This window comes from Notolepis coatsorum (genome assembly GCF_963971535.1).
Source record: "Notolepis coatsorum genome assembly, chromosome: 14".
Lineage (NCBI taxonomy): Eukaryota > Metazoa > Chordata > Actinopteri > Aulopiformes > Paralepididae > Notolepis > Notolepis coatsorum.
The window spans coordinates 13,504,981-13,530,928 of NC_140178.1; the positions used below are offsets into that span (position 1 = coordinate 13,504,981).

Genomic DNA, 25,948 nt, shown 5'->3' on the forward strand with positions numbered 1-25,948 from the left:
ACATTAAGCACCCCCACAGCCCAAATGGAATGATACAAAATAAAATTAAAATTAAAAAGTTTTAAAATATACTTTTTTTTTTAATTTTCTTTTTAAGTCGACCAATAGTCGACTAACGGCAAATTTTGGCCAATCCTAGTCGACCATCCAAATCCTTAGTCGGGGACAGCCCTACTATTATGTACCTTACTACTATGCTACTATACTTACTACTACCTATCATGCTGATATGTCTATACTACTATGCACTCAGAGTGTAACACTCAAGTTTGACACTATTTGACGAACAATGTTACTGACCCTTAGCTGCCAGAGTCGTACCCCTCCTGCTGACTTGTTGTTCACAACTTGTAAGTCGCTTTGGATAAAAGTGTCAAGCTAAATGACTAAATGTAAAATGTAACCTTCAGATTACCAGACGGCCGCTCTACCTCCTGAGCCACTGTCGCCCCTACAGTGTCATATCCTTAGCACAATGAATGGAAGCGGACAGTGCCATTCATCGTCCAACTAACACCTCTCCCGGAAGGCTAACCGGCACTGTCCACTTCCATTCATTGTGCTAAGCTAGGCTAACGTGCAGCCAGATAGCTTTCTAGTACTGAACGCACAGAGAGGAAACTGGTATCTATCTTCTTGTCTCTCTCTCTCTGGAGAAGTCGGTAAGCTAATTTCCCCAAATGTTGGTGTGTTCCTTTAAAAAGTGCCGTTGAGGGGCGGCTAGGTGGTGCAGTGGGCAAGGCGCTCACCACCAATGCAGGAGACGCTGGGTTCGAGCCCAGCTCTCCGCATTGCTATCAGCTTGGCTGGTCGTTCATACTAATACAATTGGCAGTATTAGGGGGTGGGAAGCTGATGGGTGGGGATCGGACGTTGTGGACAGCGACTCCTACAGGTCGGTTGGTGCGCCTGCGCAGCAGAATCAGGAAGCGACGGGGGCGGCGTGCCCTCCAAAAACGCAGACCCCCGACGCTGAGAGATCGCGCTGTGCAGGTGAAAAGATGCCACTGCTGCTTCCTCGAGTACCGGAGGGGACACGTGATGTAAGGCTTCGTCCACATTGCAGCCGGCTTGTGGGAGGCATGGCCTAACAGCGTTCGAGACAGGGGAGGGTAGAATTGGACGATACGAAATTGAGATGGGAGAAAAATAGAAAATGGGAGAAAAAGTAGATAAAAAAAAAAAAAAAGTGCCGTTGAGGTTGGATAGTGAAGGTTACCGAGGTGAACTGGATGTTGATGGGATCATCGAAGGACAGCTTGCTCTGCAGGTCCAGCAGCTCCCGGTGGTGCCGGCTCTCTCCCGCCTGCATCACGTCTTCCACGTGGAGCGTCCCTGGCTGTCTGCTGTCTGTCACCACCACCAGGCGCAGGTCTGGCAACCTGACAGAAAAATCAAATGCTTTAACCAGCAGCTCTGATGTCTGGTGTCACTGGTATCAATTCAAAGCATGTATGGATGGATGATGTCCGAAACAGATTAAAACCTGATTAATAGTGAAACTGTATAGCCTCCAAGCCTCTCTGACATGTTATTTCGGGGGTCGCGCCTTGAAAACTTTTGGAACCATGTATTTATATAGTATACATGATACCTAAGCACATACAGTACGGATATCCTCATAAGCATATATTAATTCGTATCAATTAGATATACTCTTTGGGCTTGTTTTTATCTACTTATTCTGAAAGAGTTGAACTAATTATTTTCTCATTTGATTATTCATTCCATTAAGCCTACTGCCAGCAGGCACATTTAAAGAAATATAATCTGATTGATTGGGGTAATGAGGGACTTAAAATTAGCCTATAGATTATGCATTTAATTTGTCTGCGAGGCTATTGAGCCGTACTGTATTGTACCCATTCCGCAATCTGTTAATAAAGTTTTCAATCAATCAATCAATCAATGGCGTTAGAAAATCAGGATTTCAGCGATCGACACCTGCTGTCTTTTCAGGTGAGGCGGCCGCTCGCAATTATCCTGAGTATCAAGTCTGGTTCGAATTACTGTAACGAGACTGAATCAGTGTTCGAGGAACAGGGAAAGCCCGGATTCAAACATCGGGTTAATTGAATCTGGCTAATGAGACTTTTGATCGACTTAGTTGAACCAGGTATGGGGAATAGGGCCCAGGAAGACTAGCTCGCCACTTAGGTGGCAGCTAATGGGGATCCTTTTAAACAACAACAACAATGACAACCATGACACGTTCACATCCACCGAGCCATCAATCACACGCGGCCTTTCAGGGTTTATCTCACGGGTCCGGTTACAATACGATGAAAGCAACCGTGTGTAGTAGATTAGATTAGATTAGATTAGATTAGATTAGATTACATTAGATTAGATTAAAATGTATTGCCATCATACAGCACAAGTACAGTACAACAAAAATAAGTTTGGCGTCCAACCAGAGTGCAAATGTAACAGTAAAGTGCAATAGTAATATAGGCTACAATGTACATGTGATTAAACTGGATATAAAATATATAAATTAGTACTACTGAGTGTAGTGCTAATCAGATGTATGTACAGAGTTGTAGTACTAATATGTACAGGTATAAAGACACTATGGTAGTAAGTCGTACTGGCCAGTAGCAAGAGTAGGTAAGGGATATGTACAGATATAGTATCTACAGATATGTAAAAAGGATTATATGCAGGTATGTACAGACATATGTATATATATATACATTTATATATATTTACAGCATATATATATATATGCGGTAAATATAAATATATAAATGCAAATGTTAAAAATGTATATATATGGCATATACAGCACTATTGTACAGAGTTATATGCAGGTGTATAAGTAGGTATAAGGATTAAATGCAGGTATATTAAGACAGATATGGATATATATGCCGTAAATATAAATATTTACAGTAGATATGGTATATACAGCACTATTATACATGCTATCATACATAGTTATATTGGTAGAGCCTATAGTATGAACACATGCTATCATTCATTTTAGATGTATGATGTTGACATTGAGCCAGAGTCTCTGTCATACCTGGAGCTCTTGATCCTGCCCGACGTGTCCATCTCTGGACAGAGTTCTCTCAGCATCTCACAGAACTTCTGGCTCTTAAACTGGGTCGGGCACACCACTGCTTTACACTGGACCTGCGTGCATCAAACCATAGTGAATTTTAATGCTATAGGCACGGTAAGACTATAGCATTACCATTAAGGAACGTATCTGTTCCCCCGACATTGAACTATTGGCACTGAGTCTGCGGCCATACTATTTACCGCGAGAAATAACACACGTCCTGGCTCTCACTGTTTACATCCCTCCCAGCGCGGCGGCGGCGCAGGCGAGTGACGTCATACACTCCACCGTCGCGGCGCTTCAGACAAAACACCCGGATGCATTTATTTTTATCAATGGGGACTTCAACCATGTCAGACTGAACAAGACCCTGACAAACTTCACCCAGTATGTCACCTGCAAAACCAGGGGAGACAAAACTCTGGACCTCCTGTATGCTAACGTGAAGGAGGCTTTCAGTGCGACTTCCCTGCCCCCCCTCGGCCAGTCAGACCACAACCTTGTGAGGCTTGTATCCACATACACGCCTCTCATTAAGAGACAGCCTACGATCACCATGTCTGTCCCACAGTGGTCTGACGACGTCGAGGAGGAGCTACAGGAGTGTTTCAGGTCGACGGACTGGGATATGTTTGAGAGGGCTTACGGTGATGACATTGATGGACTATCCCACTGCATCACAGACTACATCAGGTTCTGTGAGGAGAGCATCGTACCCACAAAGAGGGTACGCTGCTTCTCAAACAATAAACCCTGGATTAGCAAGGACATTAAACACCTGCTAAACAGGAAAAAGAGGGCCTTCATGGCAGGGGACACTGAGCAGGCCAGGGCTGTCCAAAGGGAGCTCAAAAAAGAGCTAAGGGCAGCCAAGGTCAGCTACAAGGACAGGCTGGAGGGCAGACTACAGGCCAACAACACCAGGGAGGTGTGGGCGGGGGTTAGGAAGATCACTGGTTTCAAACAGCAGGGCACAGCTGTGGAGGGCCCTCCAGAGCGTGCAAACGAGTTCAACACGTTCTTCAACCGCTTTGACCAGAGTGGCCTCCCCACACCCCTCCCCCCACCCATCGACACCAGCACCAGATCACACCTACAAAGCAGCCCCCCCACCCCCCACCCCCCCACACCCATCAGCAACGGCACCCCACCCCCAACACCAGCAGACTGCCCACCACCCCCAACCCTGACGATCACAACCAGTCAGGTCAGTAGGCAGCTCTCCAAAATTAATGTGAACAAGGCCAGAGGACCGGACAACACCAATCCCAGGGTGCTCAAGGTATGTGCAGAGCAGCTGGCAGCACCGCTCCAGCATCTTTTCAACCTCTCCCTGAGGCTGGAGAGGGTGCCCCAGCTCTGGAAGACCTCCTGCATTGTCCCGGTGCCCAAGAAGGGACGTCCCAGCACCCCCAACGACTACAGGCCAGTCGCTCTGACGTCACACGTCATGAAGACGTTTGAGAGACTGGTCCTGCAACACCTCAAGCCCCTGGTGCGTGACTCCCTCGACCCCCTGCAGTTTGCATACCAGGCAAACATCGGGGTGGAGGATGCCATCATCTACATGCTCCACAGAGCGTACACGCACCTGGAAAAGCCGCGCAGCTCAGTGAGGATCATGTTCTTTGATTTTTCCAGCGCCTTCAACACCATCCAGCCGTCACTGCTAGCGGAGAAGCTCTCTGCGATGCAGCTGGAGCACGGCTTGGTGGCCTGGATCAAGGACTACCTCACTGAGAGGCCACAGTACGTCAGACTAAAGGACAGTCAGTCTGACGTACTGGTGAGCAACACCGGCGCCCCCCAGGGAACTGTGCTGTCACCCTTCCTCTTCACCCTCTACACCTCAGACTTCTGCCGCAACTCCAGCGGGTGCCACCTGCAGAAGTTCTCAGACGACTCCTCCATCGTAAGCTACATCACCGACGATGATGAGGAGGAGTACAGAGCCCTGGTGGAGAGCTTCGTGGGGTGGAGCGACAGCAACCACCTCCAACTCAACACCAGTAAGACCAAGGAGCTGGTGGTGGACTTCCGGAGGGGCAAGAAGAGGCCCCCCCCGATTCCCATCTCCATCCGAGGGGTGGATGTGGAGATGGTGGACTCATACAAGTTCCTTGGGGTACACCTGAACAATAAACTGGACTGGTCGGACAACACAGAGGCCCTCTACAGGAAGGGACAGAGCAGGCTGTTCTTCCTGAGGAGACTCAGGTCCTTCAATGTGTGCAACAAACTGCTGCAGTCTTTTTACCAGTCTGTTGTGGCCAGCATCCTCTTCTATGCTGTGGCATGCTGGGGAGGCTACATCAACTCAAGGGACACCAACAAGCTCAACAAGCTGGTGAGGAAGGCTAGCTCTGTGGTGGGAGTCGAGCTACCTAGACTTGAGGTGATGGTAGAGAGGGGGATGATAAGGAAGCTGGATGCCATCATGGAGAACCCCTACCACCCCCTCTACGACGAGCTAGTCAAGATGAGAAGCTCGTTCAGCCACAGACTCATCCCCCCCCGACACTCAACTAACCGCCTCGGACAGTCCTTCATACCAGCGGCCATCAGGCTCCACAACAGTGGGCAGCGACTAGCAGCCTCCAGGCCCCACAACAGGGGGCAGCGACAGCGACTGCTACCAGACATTGACCTGGGACTTATAGGAACCCAAGGGGGACAAAGTAGACTACCCTGGTACTTTGATTAATGTATACTCAGTAGATAGTAAATTATTATAACACTACCTCTTGCATACTGCACCTCATGTGACACTGTGAATAATGTGAATATTCCCCAGCTAGTCAGATAGTATATTATTTTGACCATATTGATCAAATTGTTTACACTGCCTGTGTTGTCTTTTAATACCTGTATACTGTGTTGTTTTACTACCTGTACCCCTCCCCCCCTCCCCCCCATGCTGCTATGATGCCTGAATTTCCCCAAGGGGATCAATAAAGGAATATCTCTTATGAACATGCGTGTGGGTAGTTGTTGGAATTCACAACCAGTTCTTCAGGAATTGAAGAAAGCAGAAAGAAAAACTTAAAGGAACACGCAACATTTTGGGAAATTAGCTTACCGTCTTCTCCAGGGAGAGACAAGAAGATAGATACCAGTTTCCTCTCTGTGCGTTCAGTAGAAAGCTATCTGGCTGCATGTTAGCCTAGCTTAGCACAATGAATGGAAGCGGACATGGCCGGTTAGCCTTCGGGAGAGGTGTTAGTTGGACAATGCCTAGGATAACCGGCCATGTCCGCTCCCATTCATTGTGCTGAGCTAGGCTAACGTGCAGCCAGATAGCTTTCTACTGAACGCACAGAGAGGAAACTGGACGATAAGCCAAATGTTGGCGTGTTCCTTTAAAGACTATATTTTTGTACACAAGGTATGGCCAGCCTTGTCGTTTTTTCATGTTTTTGCCTCTCTTATGTCGAGCAAGTTGAGCGACCCTCAAACACGTGAAACCCACTCAAAACCCGTTGTGTAACTTCAGAAATAATGTGAAACGGAGTTTGACCCTATCTGAGATACGGCACGAGGACTTCCCTCGCCAGCGTGCCCTCTGACCCACATACCTTTCTCAGGGTAAACTCCAGTTCCTTCAGCTGATAGGCCGGGTTCACCGACACCTGAACACACAACAGAAGTGGAAGCGCTTTCATAAACGAAGGCCGGGTTCATTCATTCAGAGGATTCCCTCATTTACAGTGACGTTGAGTAAAAACAACTAAAAGAGATGGAATAACACAAAGATAAAACAAAGATAAAGTAATCAGCACGATAAAATCAAGATAAAACTGTTTGTATCCAGACCCCAGGAAGAATAGTCGCTGCTGAGGCAGTGACTAATGGGGATCCGAAATAAATAAATAAATAAATAAAGTCTGGGGAGGGTGTGTAGACTACCACATGCTGCCCTACTGTCAGTCTGGGGAGGGTGTAGACTACCACATGCTGCCCTACTGTCAGTCTGGGGAGGGTGTAGACTACCACATGCCTCCTCTGTTGGTCTGGGGAGGGTGTAGACTACCACATGCCTCCTCTGTTGGTCTGGGGAGGGTGTAGACTACTACATGCCTCCTCTGTTTGTCTGGGGAGGGTGTAGACTACTACATGCCTCCTCTGTTGGTCTGGGGAGGGTGTAGACTACCACATGCTGCCCTACAGTCGGTCTGGGGAGGGTGTAGACCACCACATGCTGCCCTACTGTCGGTCTGGGGAGGGTGTAGACCACCACATGCTGCCCTACTGTCGGTCTGGGGAGGGTGTAAACTACCACATGCCTCCTCCGATACATGTGGAGTCACCAGCCGCTTCTTTTCTCCTGACAGCTCGGAGTTTCACTGGGAGAACGTAACACACATGGAGGTTCACGCTATCTCCCCCAGATCCCCTCCCCGCATCCTCCTGGCCGACCAGTAGGAGTCGCTGTTGCAATGACCAGGACCCCACTGACTTTCCAACCACGGGACGACTGATCAAGCCAGAGGTACCACTGCCGATAATTTAACCTGGTTCTCTGCGGTGGTAGGAGAGTGTTTGGACCTCTACTCTGCCCCCACCGCCTGAGGTAAAGTAATCCTTATGTAATTAAATGTAATCAGGTTACTTTACTGTGTTGGAGTATAACCTGCAGATTAATAGGAAATAAGAAAAGAAAAATTGTATCCACTTTTTCTCCTCATTTTTCTATTTTTCTCCCATCCCAATTTCGCATAGCCAATTCTCCCCTCCCCTGTCTTGAACGTTGCTAGACTATGCCCCCCACTGGTCGGTTGTAGTGAGGATAGAAGCCTTGCATCACGTGTCCCCTCCGGTACACAAGGAGGCAGCCTGTCGCATCTTTTCACCAGACAGCGCGGACTCTCAGTGGCGAGGAGTAGTGGCTCCCGCTGCCCCCGATACTTCCTGTCTCTGCTGTGCAGGCGTCACCCAACCGACCTGTAGGAGTCGCTGTCCACAATGTCCAATCCCCACCCATCGACTTTCCACCCGCTGATTCTGCCAAATGAGCCAGTACGACGGCCGGCCCAAGTCGAAGGCAATGCTGAGACTGGGATTCGATACCGGAGTCTCTTGCATTGGTGACGAGCGCAATCTCCGCTACGCCACCCAGCCGCCCTGGGAATAAGACATTTAAGTTCCACACCAAACCAAAAGGTCAGGCCTCCTGAACTGACCATTATGATGCCGGCCTTGGCTGAGGCGAACTGGAAAAGGATCCATTCATATGTGTTGGGTCCCCAGACTCCCAGTCTGTCTCCTCTCTTCAGGCCGAGAGCCAGGAGGCCTGCTGCTGCTTTGTCTACCTGCAACAGGGAACAACATGACATAACAACATGCTGCTGCCTTGTCTACCTGCAACAGGGAAAATATCATTAACAACATGACATAACAACATGACATGACATAACATGACATAACAACATGACATAACAACATGCTGCTGCTCTGTCTACCTGCAACAGGGAACAACGTCACAACATGACATAACAACATGACTTGACAACATGACATAACAACATGACATAACATGACTTGACAACATGACTTGACAACATGTCTTGACCACATGACTTGACCACATGATGTGACAACATGACATAACAACATGACGTAAATACATGACATGACAACATGACTTAACACTTTCCCGGCCAACCATGTATATATACTAGGGGTGGGAATCATCAGTTTCATCACGATACGATACGATATCGATTCTTTGGACAACGATACGATATTTGCCGATATCACAAAGTCTGCCACGATACGATACGATACGATTCAATTCAGGTGTCTGCGATCGATATGAGGCGATATTATGTGCCCATTTAACACAATCAGTCACATTTAGATCAACTAAAAAAAGGCTACGGAAATATCAATTGATGTATTTATTTTTGAGCTCTTCCAGACATTTAAATGAAAAACAATCTATTGTTTTTAATACAAATAGACCTCCTGTTCACTTTTGTTTTTATATATTGAGCTTTAACACACACACAGACACACACAGACACACACAGACACACACACACACAGACACACACACACACACACACAGTCCCCCACAGCCCCCACCCCTCCTCCTTCCAAGTCCCCTTTCCACTCTCCTGTTCTCTCTCACGGTTAGCTGCTTAGCTTTTAGCAGCCAACGCGACGTTCATTTAGATATTTAACGCGACGTTGGCATAAAGGAATGGCGACGATGCAACGCCTGTTATATGCATTTGACCCGTTGCGGGGAAAAAACTGCACAGACTTATATCGGCTCGCAAAATAGACGCTCTGTAGTGCTTTACAGCAGACGCAAACACTGCTGTAATTTCTACACGGAGTTTCACAATACTGGGCGCCGGCGGATATGACTCGCGGGGATTTTCAAAATAAGAGTATCACAATATGAATCGATCTTTTTACGTTGCGTCGATCCTATTTGATTATTGATAATAGATCGATATATCGATCTGGATCGATGTATTGTCCCACCCCTAATATATACGTTATTGGGAGCCAGCGGTTGACGGCCAAAAACGGACTAGTTGGGACGCATATTGGGACTCCGAAGGTGCAGTACCGGCCAGATCCTGCTAGTAGCGCTGTATCGAGAATGCAGTAACCCCTGTTCCAGACCGGGTGCCACACTGAAAACGCTCCGGGCGTTCTTTTCTACTAACCTGAACCTAGGGCTTCACCCGATCGCAATAGTTTTCGGGACCCCCGATTCATTATGCTGTCGTGGGTTATGTCGTCGATCAAATGGACATACGATCTACCAGATGGCGATCAAATAATTGGAATATTCTTTGTGGAATCCCACCGGCCACAGGTAAGACATTTTTTTTTTTTTTTTTTTTTACGGTTTATTTTTTAGCGTTTATCGCTTATTTTATTTATTTATTTATTTTTGCTACTGGGCAGTCCAATAGAGAGAGAGAGAGGAGGAACGGGAGACAGAGTGGGGGGAAGACATTCGGCAAATAACGACGGGTCCGGGAATCGAACCCGGGTCGGCCGTGCCGCGACTAAGAAGAACAATTATATCTGCATAATTGTACTGTCTTGATTTTGTCCTGAATAAAAAAATATTTGAACCAAGAAGAACAATTTGACATCAATTTCAGCTTGATCGTGCAAGGTTTTTATAGCCATCTCCCTGATCAGCGTATGTTGTGGTAATAACGAATGCCGTTATTGGCAATCAATTAATCAGAAATGACCCCCCCCCCCCCTGTCATGCATTCATGATGAAACATAATACCTATCATATGCATTTGATTTTTTTATTGTAGCTTGTGTAGGGACGAAACGGCCAAAGGATTTGGTATAATACACGTCGCGGCTTATAAACAGCCTCCCAGGAATTAGCCCCGATCATTCTGAACACTCATATTCACCACGGTATAAAACGAGAACATATGGATGGAAAGATTATTTATTTTTTGCATCTTGAACGGAAGGTTCTTACTGTCAAATGACCATGATATTGTATCCATAGCTATAATATAAAATATAGATTTAGCTCTACAAACAACGTGACACACAGTGAAAGTGTGTAATGGAAAGCTGGCCCAGCTATAGCTAGATGGGGATATCGAATGGCCCCGAATGTGTTAACAACATGACTTGACAACATGACTTAACAACATTGTCAAGTCAAACTCGATCTCTAAACCTCCTGAACCCAGACATGACCCAGTCATGCCCCCCAACCCCCCCCACCCCCCACACACACACTGTCAGGTCAAACTGCAGCTCTCACACTGACTGATTGTACTTGTATGCTGCGCATGTGACAAATAAAGACTTTGACTTTGAGTTATTATCACTGTTCACAAAATGTGGTTGTAACTCTCCAATAATTCCGTTATCGGTGGACATTACGAAAGAGGACTGAAGAGACGATAAGACTCTGAAACGTGCCAGTGAGTGGGTGTAGGGGACGTACATCGTGCTGAAACTGGGCGAAGGTTTTGCGAACGCCGTCCTGCGGGAAGACCACGGCCTCGCGGTCAGGCCAGCGCTCAGCGGTCGCCTGCAGACTCTGTCCCACCGTCAGGGGGAGGAGGGAGACGGAGGAGGTGCCGTGGACGTAGCTGCTGGTCACCGTGGGAACGTGAGGATGACAGTCCACGTGGAGTGACCTGCGTGGGGCAGAGAAAAACATCCAATCAATACAAAAATTACCAGTAATTACTGTAGAAATACTATAGAAATATGCCATTTCTATGGTAAAACCACAGTGATTCACCATACATTTCTATAACATTCCATTGTAGAAATACTATGATTAGATTAGATTCTAATGTATTGTCATCATACACCACAGTACAACGAAAATAAGTTTGGCATCCAACCAGAGTGCAAATGTAACAGAGAAGTGATGTCTGTCCCATTGCACGATCTGATGTTGTCCTCTGACCCAGCGAGAGGTGAGGTGGTCGTGGGGGCTTGTCTGTCGCCGCCAATGAAGGGGGTATCGGTAGTTTTAGAGAATGATCTAGCAGACTTATCTCCTTCTAATGTGTCTTCTGCCAAACCGAAGGAGCCAAACCGAAGTGAGCAGGACAAGTCAGAGGGTTGTCAGGTCTGTGCCTAACGTCTCCAGACCCAAAGCCAACCTGGTTAAAGTACCAGTTGTCCAAAAGAAAAATATTAAAGAAAGTAAAAGGATGTCGTTTTATTGCCGGTCTTACTCGGCACGGTTGTGCAGTGGTTAACACTGTCGCCGCAGAGCAAAAAGGTCCTGGGTTCGATTCCCACTTGGGGACCGGGTTGCTGGGTTGCCAGGTACCCAGGGGGGGGGTTAAGCTTAGGCACTCTTTCGAAGTTGGTTAAGGTTAGAGTTTGTCTTAGAGCATGGCGATAGAACGCCAGGTAGTTTGCAGGCTGTTTGACGTGGAAATGGGCAAAGACACAGCTCGTCACGCGATTGGGCAAACGCGTCAGTGGCCAATCAGAGAGCGTCAGTCAGTGCCAATCAGAGAGCGTCTGCCAGAAATGCAGCTAGGTTTAGAAATAACGCAGCTTGTGCTCATGAACTCTTGTTTAACTTGCTTAACTTATTTTCCTACTAAATTTCCCGTTAAACCTTGTGTGCTGTTCACCTTTAACCTCAATGTTTGCAGGTCTGGTGAACCCACAACAGTATTTGTATTTTAAAACAATAAAGCCATAACAATGTATGTAGAAATACTAACAGCAGGCGGTCAGGTGGCGTAGCGGAGATTGTGCTCGTCACCAATGCAAGAGGCTGCGGTCTCGACTCCCGGAGTCAGCATTGCTTGAGGCTTGGGCTGATCGCTATACTAACCCGTTTGGCTGGGTTAGGGGGAGGTCATGGGTGGGAATCTGGCGTTGTGGACAGCGACGCCTACAGGTCAGGTCTGGGCGCTTGCTCAGCGGAGGCAGGACTTGATGAAGGCAGCGTGACCTCCCACGCGTTACACTTCACCAATGAGAGTCCTCGCTGCCAGGTGAGAAAAGAGTCACTGGCTGTCGCCGCACGTGTCGGAGGAAGCGTGTGGATGACTTCAGGGTTCCCTTGTACCGACCAGTAGGAGAACATGCGCACAACAACCAGGTAGGGGAGGGGGGGAATTGGCATAACGACTAAATTAGGATGGGGAGAAAACAGAAAAAAAAATAAAAAAAATACTAACAGGCAACAGCATACATGATTGATATTCGCCATGAGAGCAAAGTGCAATACCAAGAAGTGTGACCCTTTAGCCTAGAGGTCGCTGTTTGGCGGTTTTACAAAGTCTACCTTTAAGCGCATGCAAGGGTGAGGAAGCCCTTTCCTCCATATCCTGGGTCAAAGCCAGGGTCATATTCCTTATCTGCTGCTTCTAATGCTTCATGTTCTGCAACAGGTCTGCAATGAGCAACACATTCGTACCTCAGACATCATCTTGTTATGCAAGTGTCACATTAAAAGCTAGGATGTCTGTAGTGTGGTAATGAAAGGGTTAACCTTCTATAGTGTGGTAGTGAAAGGGTTACACTTATATAGTGTGGTAGTGAAAGGGTTAACCTTCTATAATGTGTTAGTGAAAGGGTTAACCTTCTGTAGTGTGGTAGTGAAAGGTTAACCTTCTGTAGTCTGGTAGTGAAAGGTTAACCTGTAATGTGATAGTGAAAGGGTTAACCTTCTATAGTGTGGTAGTGAAAAGGTTAACCTTATATAGTGTGGTAGTGAAAAGGTTAACCTTCTATAGTGTGGTAGTGACAAGGTTAACCTTCTAGTGTGGTAGTGAAAGGGTTAACCTTCTATAGTGTGGTAGTAAAAAGGTTAACCTTCTAGTGTGGTAGTGAAAAGGTTAACCTTCTATAGTGTGGCAGTGAAAGGGTTAACCTTCTATAGTGTGGTAGTGAAAAGGTTAACCTTCTATAGAGTGGTAGTGAAAGGGTTAACCTTATAGTGTGGTAGTGAAAGGGTTAACCTTCTATTGTGTGGTAGTGAAAAGGTTAACCTTCTATTGTGTGGTAGTGTAAAGGTTAACCTTCTATTGTGTGGTAGTGAAAAGGTTAACCTTCTATTGTGCGGTAGTGAAAAGGTTAACCTTCTCTAATGTGGTAGTGAAAGGGTTAACACGCTCGAATATGTCCTCCGCTGATGTCATCGGAGGAGCACTGGACCCCCTTGTGTTTGTTAATAATCACAGCTCAATGAAATGACAGATGAAGAATAGCCAGCAGAGTAAACACCTACCGGCACCGCGGGAGGCAGCAGCAGACGGCGCGGGGTCTCCATGCCTTGCTCAGCGGCGGAACAGCTGCAGGCCTGAGGCTGTGAGCGCAGGACCTGAGCAGCGCGGCGGGGAACCGTGGCGACATGGAGCTCCGATCGAGTGAACAAGGGGGGGGACTCTCTGTTGATAACCGTGTTGAGTTATTTCAACACCAGGTGAGTAATCTTTAACTTCCTCACGCTCCCGATTGGCCCGGGAGGAGAAAGGGGTGTGTGTGTGTGTGTGTGATTACACAACTGGCCTTTGAATTCAGAAACGGGCCAGATGCCTGCGTATTGTTAAGAGACACGTAGAGGTGGAGTGAAGCCACTGCCTCTCCCGTCTTCAGTGAAGCCTACCTGTCAGTCACACGGGCTACTAGAAAATAAACAAATGTATACTCCCTAAAACTGAGGTTAGAACTGAACTGTCACCCTTCCTTCATCCCCGGGACCGGCAGGAACACCAACCGCTGAAGTTCCCTTGAGCAAGGCACTTAACCCCCCAACTGCTCCGGTGGAGTTGCTCAGTGGCCAATGGTGTCAGACTGTGGTTGTACTGGGCAGCTCCCAGGTGTGAACGGAACTGTGTGAATGTGAAGCAGGGCGTTCCTGAAAAAGAGCATCTGTGCTCAGCGAACCTACCCTGCATGGTAAATAAAGGTTAAACAAAACAAAACAAAAATCCCCTTCCTCCTACTTTCTACCTTTACTTATTTTGTTGTCTGCCAATAAATAACATGGCATCTGCACCTTTGTTTACACTGTTTATTTCTTTCCTCATATTTTTATATTCAGATCTAATTGTATTGCCTATGGTTATGTCTTTCTACTATTACCCTAAATCAGATACAGGTCTGATCTTTTGCAATGCGACCTCAGTCTGAACAGTCATGTCGGAAATCCATGCGACTTTTACGTCACTCTCTAGACACTCTGTGAACACAAACATGGAAGACGGCTGTGATGGAGGTGGTCAGTGGAGGGACAGTGAGGTGTTTACCTTGGACATTTTTTATACTTCTGTACAAGCAAGACTGTAGGGGACATATAATAACCGGCTTGTGTTTGAAAGCATATTGAAAGGAGAAATGTCTCTCTTTCACCTCCTCCTCGCACCAATTATCACCTCGCTGCTGTCGGGACAAAACCTCATAACTCCAAAAACCCAACTTTTCAGCAGATGAAAGAAACGAACACAGATTTGAGGGTGAATAGAGTTAGGAGGTTTAGACAGATGATCGGTTTAATGCTTTCCCATTGTTTAAACTTTGTAAAACCCACACACACATATGGAGGATGCTCTACAGAGTTGATTTATATTAAAAAAAAAATATTAAAAAAATTGAGTTATGAGGTTTTGTCCCGACAGCAGCGACCTGCTCACGAATTAGCCTCAACTTATAAATGAAATGTTATGCAAAGCGCTTAACAAATTGATGCCTCACATTCACATTCCAACCCGCTCACCGGGAGCAGTTAGGGGTTTAAGACACTGCCAGGAGGAGCGGGACTCGAACAGGGAACCTTTTGATTACCAGACGACCGTTCTCGGCCCCATAAACTGTGACCTCAGAGTCCTCCATGTTTTTACGTCCAACATCGTTATTGTTCATTTGCGCATGCGGGTCAGTTCAGGAGCCTGTGACCGGTTCACACTGGAATCTGATATTAAAAATCATGTGAACAGCCAAACAAACCCTAGAGATTTTTAAGTTGCGGCTGAAAACAAATTTGTTTTCATTGGCTTTTTGAGTCTTGTAACGTTCCGACGGCCCGCCTACGGTCGTACGTCGCAACACATTTGCCCTCGTCTGTCGCCGTCATGCTGTGTTATTGTCTATCAACCAACACATTGGTTGAAAGCTAAAATGGTAGCCGTTTGATTGACAGCCTACTTGGCCTATTACATGCTTCCAATTTCGAGTTATAAAACCAAACGGACAACGAGCGGCAGTTTCGAAAAAGTGACCACCTCCGGTTTCGCCCTCCCGGTGACCGGACCAGTCACCTCTGACGGTGAAAATTATTGACGTTTTTTGTAGCCAATGAAATTCTGGAAATGACGATATATGACGTGAGGGATATTTCCGAGGATATATATGTTTCTTTCTCTGGCGAAAGAAGAAGACTTGAGAAGACTCTCCAGCGTGTGCGAATGCATTGGTGCCAATGGCCATTTTGGATAAACATACCGATACATACCATTAGAAAAACATGTGTAAAACACAAATTTTCGTCGTATTGTTATCAACTTTGGACCTGTATGAGATAAGACATCAGGCTATGGACCCCTTGTGTTTTCCAGCTCATACCTCTCAGCTGGAACTCTTTTGCAGGCATCTGACTGCAAAATAATTCAGACGTAAGTAAAATAAATAAATAAAAATTAAATGTCAGTGTGTTCAAACTTCTGTAACTCTATTACAGTAGCACTCAGAGTGATTCTTCCTGTTGTGGAAGACAATTCTGAATGTTTCCTTTCAAAAGCGGCCAGACTTGTGCATCGTATTCAAGATTTGCAGGACTGTTAAGACATCTCTGGTCCTGTTGTGACTATTTAATGTATTTATTGTATTGACTTGTGCATTTTATATTGTATTTTTTTATTTGTCTGTTTCTTTGTACTGTGAAGCAATTTGGTGCAACTTGGGTTGGTTTTAAATGTGCAATATAAATAAAGGTGACCTTGACCTGGACCTTGTGGATGTAGTTTTGTGTATTTTCTTGAAAACACATTGGTCTCCTTGCTTAACATCAGGGAGCGATGCCCCTTTTTTTATTAACAAATCATAACCAATCCATTTCAATAATGTATCAATTTGAGTCGATTTCAGTATCAATCATAATCATAATGGATTTCGATGAATCGATGCAACATAATGTCTACAACATCAAGACACATCACTGTTGTAACAACATACATGGTGGAAGGCTGAGTCATTAATCATTCATCTGAAGTTAAGATTCCTGTTGTCACAGGGTCACGGCGTTCCCATTCAGGCTCTCGCTGGTACCGGTGGTACAAAGTCCCAAAGACACGGCAGGAGGCTCCAGGGATTACAGAAGAATTACAGGAGAATTACAGAAGAATTACAGAAGAATTACAGGAGAATTACAGAAGAAGTACAGGAGAATTACAGAAGAATTACAGGAGAATTACAGAAGAGTTACAGGAGAATTACAGGAGAATTACAGGAGAATTACAGAAGAATTACAGAAGAATTACAGAAGAATTACAGAAGAATTACAGGCCCAGTTTCTTTTCCATCTCCTCCCTCAATTTGTTCTTCTGGATCTAAAAGAGATTAAAAAGACATTTGAATAAAAACAATCCTCTCAGTATTATGCTAGACCATTAGATTAGATTCAAACCATTAGTTTGTCATCCAACCAGAGTGCAAATGTAATAGTAAAGTGCAATAGTTATATACAATGTACAGGTGATTAAACTTGGTATAAAATATATAAATGAGTACTACTGAGTAATAGTGCTAATCAGATGTATATGTACAGAGTTGTAGTATTAATATGTAGTAAGTAAGAGTAGGTAAGGGATGTGTACAGATATAGATAGTATCTACAGATATGTAAAATAATTATGTGTAGGTATGTACATACGGTAAGAATAAATATATACAGTAAATATACGGTATATACAGCATTATTGTACATGCTATCATACAGAGTTATATGGGTTATATGCAGGTGTATAAGTAGGTATAGTCATGTAGAAAGGATTACGAAGTTTGTTTAGTTTGTTCAGCTATGGTAGATTTAAATGTACATTCTAGACGTTGTATTTCTCTCCCTCTGGTCTCCTAAGTGACTGTGGTGAAAGAGAGCAGGTGTGGCCTGCATCAGGCTGATCCATCTATCACCTTGATAGTCTTAAAGGAACACGCCAACACTATGGGAAATGTGCTTACCGTCTTCTCCAGAGTCAGACAAGTAGATACTAGATAACGTTACAAATTCCCTCTGTGCGTTTAGTAGAAAGCTATCCGGCTGCATGCTAGCCTATCTTAGCACAAATGAATGGAAACTCATCTGTATCTGCCTCCGTTTATGTGTGCTAAGCTAAGCTAGCTTGCAGTCGGATAGCTTTCTACTCAAAGGAAATTGGTGAAATCTATCTTCTTGTTTGACTCTGGAGAAGATGGTAAAGCGCATTTCCCATAATGTTGGCGTGTACCTTTTAAGTTTCAGTACAGTTTCAGTACAGTGAAGATGGAGACAGAAGTATCCTACCTTTCCAGTGACTGTCAGAGGATACTCAGCTACAAACATCACATAGTGTGGGATCTTGAAGTGAGAAATCTAGAGGGGAAAAACACAAACCCAGGTCGGTTCAGGTATAATGGGGAACGTGTCGTTGTTCCCCCTGAGGGAGGGGGGCTGAGGGAACATAGGGCTGAGGGAACATAGGGCTGTAGGAACATAGGGCTGAGGGAACATAGGGCTGAGGGAACATAGGGCTGAGGGAACATAGGGCTGTAGGAACATAGGGCTGAGGGAACATAGGGCTGAGGGAACATAGGGCTGAGGGAACATAGGGCTGTAGGAACATAGGGCTGAGGGAACACAGGGCTGAGGGAACATAGGGCTGTGGGAACATAGGGCTGAGGGAACATAGGGCTGTGGGAACATAGGGCTGAGGGAACATAGGGCTGAGGGAACATAGGGCTGTGGGAACATAGGGCTGTGGGAACATAGGGCTGTAGGAACATAGGGCTGAGGGAACATAGGGCTGAGGGAACATAGGGCTGAGGGAACATAGGGCTGAGGGAACATAGGGCTGAGGGAACATAGGGCTGAGGGAACATAGGGCTGAGGGAACATAGGGCTGAGGGAACATAGGGCTGAGGGAACATAGGGCTGAGGGAACATAGGGCTGAGGGAACATAGGGCTGAGGGAACATAGGGGTGTGAGAACATAGGGCTGAGGGAACATAGGGCTGAGGGAACATAGGGCTGAGGGAACATAGGGCTGTGGGAACATAGGGCTGAGGGAACATAGGGCTGAGGGAACATAGGGCTGAGGGAACATAGGGCTGAGGGAACATAGGGCTGTGGGAACATAGGGCTGAGGGAACATAGGGCTGTGGGAACATTGAGTTGTGGGAACATAGGGCTGTGGGAACATAGGGCTGAGGGAACATAGGGCTGAGGGAACATAGGGCTGAGGGAACATAGGGCTGAGGGAACATAGGGCTGAGGGAACATAGGGCTGAGGGAACATAGGGCTGAGGGAACATAGGGCTGAGGGAACATAGGGCTGAGGGAACATACAGCTGTGAGAACATACGGCTGTGGGAACATAGGGCTGTGGGAACATAGGGCTGTAGGAACATAGGGCTGGAGGAACATAGGGCTGTGGGAACATAGGGCTGAGGGAACATAGGGCTGAGGGAACATAGGGCTGAGGGAACATAGGGCTGTAGGAACATAGGGCTGTAGGAACATAGGGCTGTGGGAACATAGGGCTGAGGGAACATAATGCTGAGGGAACATAGGGCTGTAGGAACATAGGGCTGTAGGAACATAGGGCTGTAGGAACATAGGGCTGTAGGAACATAGGGCTGTGGGAACATAGGGCTGAGGGAACATAATGCTGAGGGAACATAGGGCTGTAGGAACATAGGGCTGTAGGAACATAGGGCTGTAGGAACATAGGGCTGTAGGAACATAGGGCTGTAGGAACATAGGGCTGTAGGAACATAGGGCTGTAGGAACATAGGGCTGTAGGAACATAGGGCTGTGAGAACATAGGTCTGTAGGAACATAGGGCTGAGGGAAAAGAGGAGGACCCTGTATAATGCTCTCCAGTGTAGCAGTGTGAGACCTCCTCTCAGACCTCCTGTCAGACCTCCTGTCAGACCTCCTCTCAGACCTCCTCTCACCTGGCCCTTGCAGAAGGCTCTTATCTCCTCCACACTGGAGGTGTGTCCTTCCTTCAGCCTGATGCAGGCACACACCTGCTCCCCCAGCCGCTCGTCCTTCACCCCAATCACCTAGGAGACGGAGGTAGAGAGATGGAACTACGTTTACATCTACATTGAGTCATTTAGCCCCACGCTTGTATCCAAAGCGACTTATTATGAATTGTGAACAACAAGTCAGCAGGAGGGGTAGCCTACATCTCTCATAGTAGTATAGTTCATAGTTCATACAGCGGCATGGTGGCGTAGTGGTAACACTGTCACCTCACAGCAAGAAGGTCCAGGGTTCGATTCCCGCTTGGGGACCAGGTTTCCGCGATGCCAGGTACCCAGGTAGGGTATCTCCCAGGCCTTTCTGTGTGGAGTTTGCATGTTCTCCCCGTGCTCACAAGGGTCCCCCCCCCCGATAAGAGAAACTCAATGGAAAAACATGCACAACAACAGATCGCTAACGCTGTCGCGTCCGTGACGAAGACGGGCAGGAGCACTTGGATGGTCCCCGGGCGTGGCTCACGCCACAGCCCTCGTCTGCTCCCGGCTGCCCTTGGGGGGGAAGGACGACGGGATGGGTTAAGCGCAGAGGAGTATCGCATCGGCGATCCTAAAGACAAAGCATGCGTGTGTGTTCCGGTGTGTGTGTGTTAAAAACTAACCACTGTGTGTGCCGCTAAAACATTGAGTGTTGTTGCATGCCGAATAAAGACCTCTGCGACAGGTCCTGCATTATTATTATTATTATTATATTCATATTCTTACAGTAATTCTTACTCCATCCTTGTGAAAAAGATTGTCGTGATTTGCATATTGCACGTAGCAATAAGGAAATTCTTGCAAAATAGACGTAATTATATGGTTTCCAATTCGGTCAATCCAGTTTGCTTTATCAAGTGCTGGAAGTTCCTGCAGTCCCATGCAAATGACCAGTGACCGCTTCACATAACAAGGGCCTCAACTGGGTAGAATTGTTCTGTGTGAGCTCTCTAACTCATACTATAGTCTACCCATATAACTCTGTATGATAGCATGTACAATTAAGCATTACATCACGCGCAGGAGTGGTTTGTGACCAATAAACCATGCCTAGGGGTGGTCGTTAGGCCCGAGGCGCAGCCGAGGGTTGTTAGACCCCCCTAGGCATGGTTTATTGGTCACAAATCACGACTACAAGTGGTGTAAAGCTTTTATACAACTGCCAGATTCATCCAACCTTATTTCTATACAATAAACACACATTAATCGAAGATTTATTGAAAAAACCATCCGCCAGAAAAAGTAGTTCCCCTGCTCCTCCCTCCCCATCAACATGGACCCCCTGCAATTTGCATACCGCCCCAACAGGTCCACGGAGGACGCCATATCCCATGTGCTGCACACAGCAGCATCACACCTGGACAAGAGGCAGGGGAACTATGTGAGAATGCTATTCATCGACTACAGCTCGGCATTCAATACCATAGTCCCCTCCATACTCATAGCCAAGCTCAGGGACCTGGGCTTGGGCTATGACCTCTGCCAGTGGGTCTTGGACTTCCTGACTGGCAGACCCCAGGTGGTGAGAGCAGGCAACTGCACCTCCTCATCCATCACCCTCAACATAGGGCCCCCCCAGGGCTGTGTTCTGAGTCCCCTCCTCTACTCCCTGTACACACACGACTGTGTGGCTCAGCGGAGTAGCAATACAATCGTCAAATTTGCTGACGACACAGTGGTGGTGGGCCTGATCTCTGCCAACGACGAGAGGGCCTACCTGGAAGAGGTCAAGGTCCTGGCGGGATGGTGCCAGGAAAACAGCCTCTCCCTGAACGTCAGCAAAACAAAGGAGATGATTGTGGACTTCAGGAGGTCGGGGGTCAAGGACTACAGCCCCCTCAGCATCGACGGGGCACCGGTTGAGAGAGTCAACAGCTTCAAGTACCTCGGAGCCTACATATCCGAGGACTTGACATGGACCACACACATTAACAGTGTGGTGAAGAAGGCACGACAACGCCTCTACTTCCTCAGGCGCCTAAGGAAGTTCCAAGTCAGCCAGAAGATCCTTAAGAACTTCTACTCATGTACAATAGAGAGCATCTTGACCGGCAACATCACCTCCTGGTTTGGGAATAGCACTGCAAAAGACCAAAGCAGACTACAAAGAGTGACACGTTCAGCCGAACGCACAATTGGAGGGGGGCTCCCCACCCTCCAGAACATTTACTACAAGCGTTGCAAGGGGAAGGCTAAGAGAATTATTAAGGACTCGAGCCACCCGAACAACTGCCTCTTTGAACTGCTGCCGTCAGGCAAGCGATACAGGAGTCTCAAGGCGAGCACAGAAAGACTCAGAAGTAGCTTCTATCCCCAGGCCATCAGGCTGCTAAACGAACAATGAATGAACACTACACAACAACAACCACCAAACACACATAGCACACACATCCACACGCACACACTCACTTTAAACAAACACACTGTAGCACCCACTCCACACACTTTATAGCACACACCCACTTTAAACAAACACACTGTAGCACCCACTCCCCACACTTTATATTTATGGATGAAGGATTGCACTACAACTCGTACACCTTACTGTAAATTGTACCTAAAATTGTACCTCATCCCATTTCTGCTTTGCACTAGATAGTACTGTACATTAGTACACTGCATAGTATTGTGTATTGTATATTATATGGTAACTCAGAACATTGTACATATGTCTATACCGAACACTGACCTCATTTTCTTCTTCTAAATTCATGCTATATTATGTTATTTGATACTATCTTGTCTAGCACAGTCTCTGGAGCGTAACAGTAAGAAGCATTTTGTATGAAAGTATTCTGTACTTCTGTATGACAACTATTAAAGAACTTGAACTTGAACTACAAAAAAGACAAGTTGCCTCCATGTGGAAGCAGCTTGAAGTGCATCCAACCAAACTAACACATCCAACTGTGTATTATTGGAATGATTGAGAGAAGTTGCCTCATGTGGAAGCAGCTTGAAGTGCATCCAACCAACTAACACATCCAACTGTGTATTATTGGAATGATTGATTGAAAATTTTATTACCAGATGCAGAATGGGTACAATACAGTACGGCTCAATACACACAATTGTTAAGGGAATGCAGACCTACTTTCCATAGAACTTCATTCTTAGATGCTTCTATATAAAATAGGTAAAACAAATTAAAACGTTTTCTTTGCCCTATAGGAAAAAAACGTTTTCTTCGCCCTATTTTTTTATTTATTTCTTTTAGCCTAAACTTAACCAGTTGGAAACCAGGGGTACAGTAATAAAATTAGCAATCAACCAATCAATCAATTCAATAGACCATGCTCACTTAAAACAGCGCTGCTTCTCTCTCAGTCTGACTCCCCCGCTGTTGCAGACAGGAGTGTGTGTGTGTGTGTGTGTGTGTGCGTGTGCGTGTGTGTGTGTCACAGTGTGTGTGCGTGCGTGCGTGTGTGTATGTGTGTGTGTGTGTGTGTGTGTGTGTATGTGTGTGTGTGTGTGTTTGTGGGTACGCCAGCGTCGGACAGTGTGAGAGAGAACGCTGCAGTCAGTAGAAAGTAGGAAGGAAGAAATTTAAATCAATCAATTAATCAATCAATCAATCCGCGATTTTTCTTTTGTTCTAGATTGACTCAAGACCCATCAATTACATCATCCAACATTGTTTAAAGGACTAACACATTCCCCTTGACAGAATCGCTTCATATTTAGTCGTTATGGTGCTTTCAACATAACCATTTGTTGTCCGCGATCTTGTTTTCTCCCGGAGTGAGCCGGGGAGTGATATGTGATTCGGTTGTGGGCGGGTCCTGAGCCCAGGACTGTGGATTGTTGCCAATAAAGACGTGTAAATGGCCAATCAGAATCGAGAAATTTGCATGCCGTTGTATAAAATAGACTTAATCCTCTTTACCCCGTTGGGGGGCATAGGGCGTCCACCAGAGCTCTCCATCTCACTCTCTTCTGGGCCAGGGCCTTTGCTTCTTTCCAGCTCACTCCGATGTTCTTTAGGTCTTGGAGTGTGGAACGTCTCCAGGCGTTTCTCGGCCTACCGGCTTTCCTCTTCCCCTGCGGGTTGTAGTCCAAGGCCTGTCTAGTGATGTTGTTGGAGTCCTGGTTGGTTATCCTCCACAGCTCTTCATTTGTGGTTTTGATGGGCCACCACAGCTTGAGGATGTAGCGCAGGCATTTGTTGACAAACACCTGGATCTTGCTTGTGAGGCCCTCAGTAGTCTTCCACGTCTCAGAGCCGTAGAGCAGGACAGTCTTCACATTGGTATTGAAGATCCGTAGCTTGGTGTTGTTGGAGAGTTGCTTGGACAACCAGATTGGCCTGAGTATCCTGAATGCTACCTGTGCTTTGCTGATGCGTGCCTCTATGTCCCCGTCTGCTCCTCCATCCCTGCTGATGTTACTCCCGAGGTAGGTGAAGTGCTCCACGTCCTCTATGGCCTCTCCCCTCAGTGTGATTGGATCATGTGTTTTTAGATTTAACCTCATGGTCTTGGTTTTTCCGGTGTTGATCTTGAGTCCAAGCTGGTCACTGTTAGTCTGTAACCTATCTGTCTTCTGTTGCATGTGTGTGTGGTTTTCAGAGACTAGCGCAAGGTCGTCTGCGAAATCCAGGTCCTCGAGCTGGGTAAACAAGGTCCACTTGATGTACAATAGTGCTGTATATATAAATTCATATATTACCGCATATATATATATATCCATATCTGTCTGAATATATCTGCATATAATCCTTCTATATACCTACTTATACACCTGCATTGCATATAACCCATATAGTAACTCTGTATGATAGCATGTACAATAATGCTGTATATACCGTATATATATATTTATTCTTACCGAATATATATATCTATCCACATCTGTCTGTACATACCTGCATATAATCCATTTTACATATCTGTAGATACTATATCTATATCTGTACATATCCCTTACCCACTCTTACAAGTTACACTGCTGGCCATTATGACTTACTACCATAGTGTCTTTATACCTGTATCACTGTACATATTAATACTACAACTCTGTACATACATCTGATTAGCACTATTACTCAGTAGTACTAATTTATATATTTTATACCCAATTTAATCACCTGTACATTGTATACCGGTATTACTATTGCACTTTACAGTTACATTTGCACTCTAATCTAATATCGCTCATTGGCCCTTGTGGGTGTGAATGCAGAGACTTTGCTTTACATTATACCGTCCTTCTTTCAACAGGTGTTCATAAGCAAATCCCACCTTTCAAGTCAAATATTTGCCATCAAGTATACGGAGAGTCGTTGCTGCCCTCTAGTGGTCCTGAGTCTCACCTGCGCTTCCTGTACTTTGGGATGTGTGTGAAGGAACTGCTCTATCTCAGCAGGGTAGATGTTCTCTCCTCCTCGGATGATCAAGTCCTTGATGCGTCCCTCGATACGGCAGTACCCCAAACTGTTCAGACTGGCAATGTCTCTGTGGGGAGATAATCAAATCACGTTTATAAATGACTAGTGGGTTCCTCCAGTTTGCTCTGAACTGGGAAAAAACACTTATTCCTTTGATGCTTCCAACACCTGGATCGCCCTCCAACTGACTCTGAAGCTGACGGTTCTTCCTTCTTTTGCTGCATTTAAAAGTATGATCTCCGACCACCGTGTGTCGACCTGTAACTGTCTTAGCTGATTTGCTATTGTTTATTTTTATTCATTGTGCCTATATGTATGCAATTGAAATTAACCTTCTATATATAGTGTGGTAGTGAAAGGGTTAACCCTTTGTAGTATGGTAGTGAAAGGGTTAACCTTCTGTAGTATGGTAGTGAAAGTGATAACCTTTTGTAGTGTGGTAGTGAAAGTGATAACCTTAGAGTGGTAGTGAAAGGGTTAAATAGTACCTGTGTTTATAAAAAAAATAAAAAATAAAAAAGGGAATCCGTCCTTTAAATCTGGCACATGTTCTTTCCATTGTAAACCTTCCTCAGCGTCTCCTAGCAACAGTGTGATTGATGACGTCATCCCCTCACCCGGTCCTGTACCAGCGGTCCTTGGAGATCACCTCTCTGGTCTTGTCCGGGTCGTCCCAGTACTCCAGCATCACACAGTAGCCCCTGATCAGCAGCTCCCCCTGGGCTCCCAGAGGGACCATCTCCCCGCTGGAGGGCTCCACCACCTTGGCCTGTCGTCAAGGACAC

General features: G+C 46.2%; 2 protein-coding genes across 2 annotated transcripts in view; both read right to left on the minus strand.

Annotated features, from left to right (window-relative positions):
• LOC311240423 (medium-chain acyl-CoA ligase ACSF2, mitochondrial-like) overlaps positions 1-13,912 on the minus strand; it is a gene marked incomplete at both ends in the record, with an annotated part of 33,164 nt that extends 19,252 nt beyond the window's left edge. The window contains 6 exons of the mRNA XM_084329007.1: positions 1,220-1,382; positions 3,029-3,141; positions 6,646-6,699; positions 8,251-8,379; positions 11,022-11,217; positions 13,788-13,912. Of these exons, the coding sequence (XP_084185133.1) occupies positions 1,220-1,382; positions 3,029-3,141; positions 6,646-6,699; positions 8,251-8,379; positions 11,022-11,217; positions 13,788-13,912 (780 nt within the window). The remainder of the gene's footprint in view (positions 1-1,219; positions 1,383-3,028; positions 3,142-6,645; positions 6,700-8,250; positions 8,380-11,021; positions 11,218-13,787) is intronic.
• A 3,068-nt stretch (positions 13,913-16,980) lies between these two features.
• Positions 16,981-25,948, minus strand: part of LOC311240424 (medium-chain acyl-CoA ligase ACSF2, mitochondrial-like) — a gene marked incomplete at its 5' end in the record, with an annotated part of 39,597 nt that continues 30,629 nt past the window's right edge. The window contains 5 exons of the mRNA XM_084329008.1: positions 16,981-17,103; positions 18,057-18,125; positions 19,709-19,819; positions 25,089-25,230; positions 25,781-25,932. Of these exons, the coding sequence (XP_084185134.1) occupies positions 17,053-17,103; positions 18,057-18,125; positions 19,709-19,819; positions 25,089-25,230; positions 25,781-25,932 (525 nt within the window). The 3' untranslated portion in view covers positions 16,981-17,052. The remainder of the gene's footprint in view (positions 17,104-18,056; positions 18,126-19,708; positions 19,820-25,088; positions 25,231-25,780; positions 25,933-25,948) is intronic.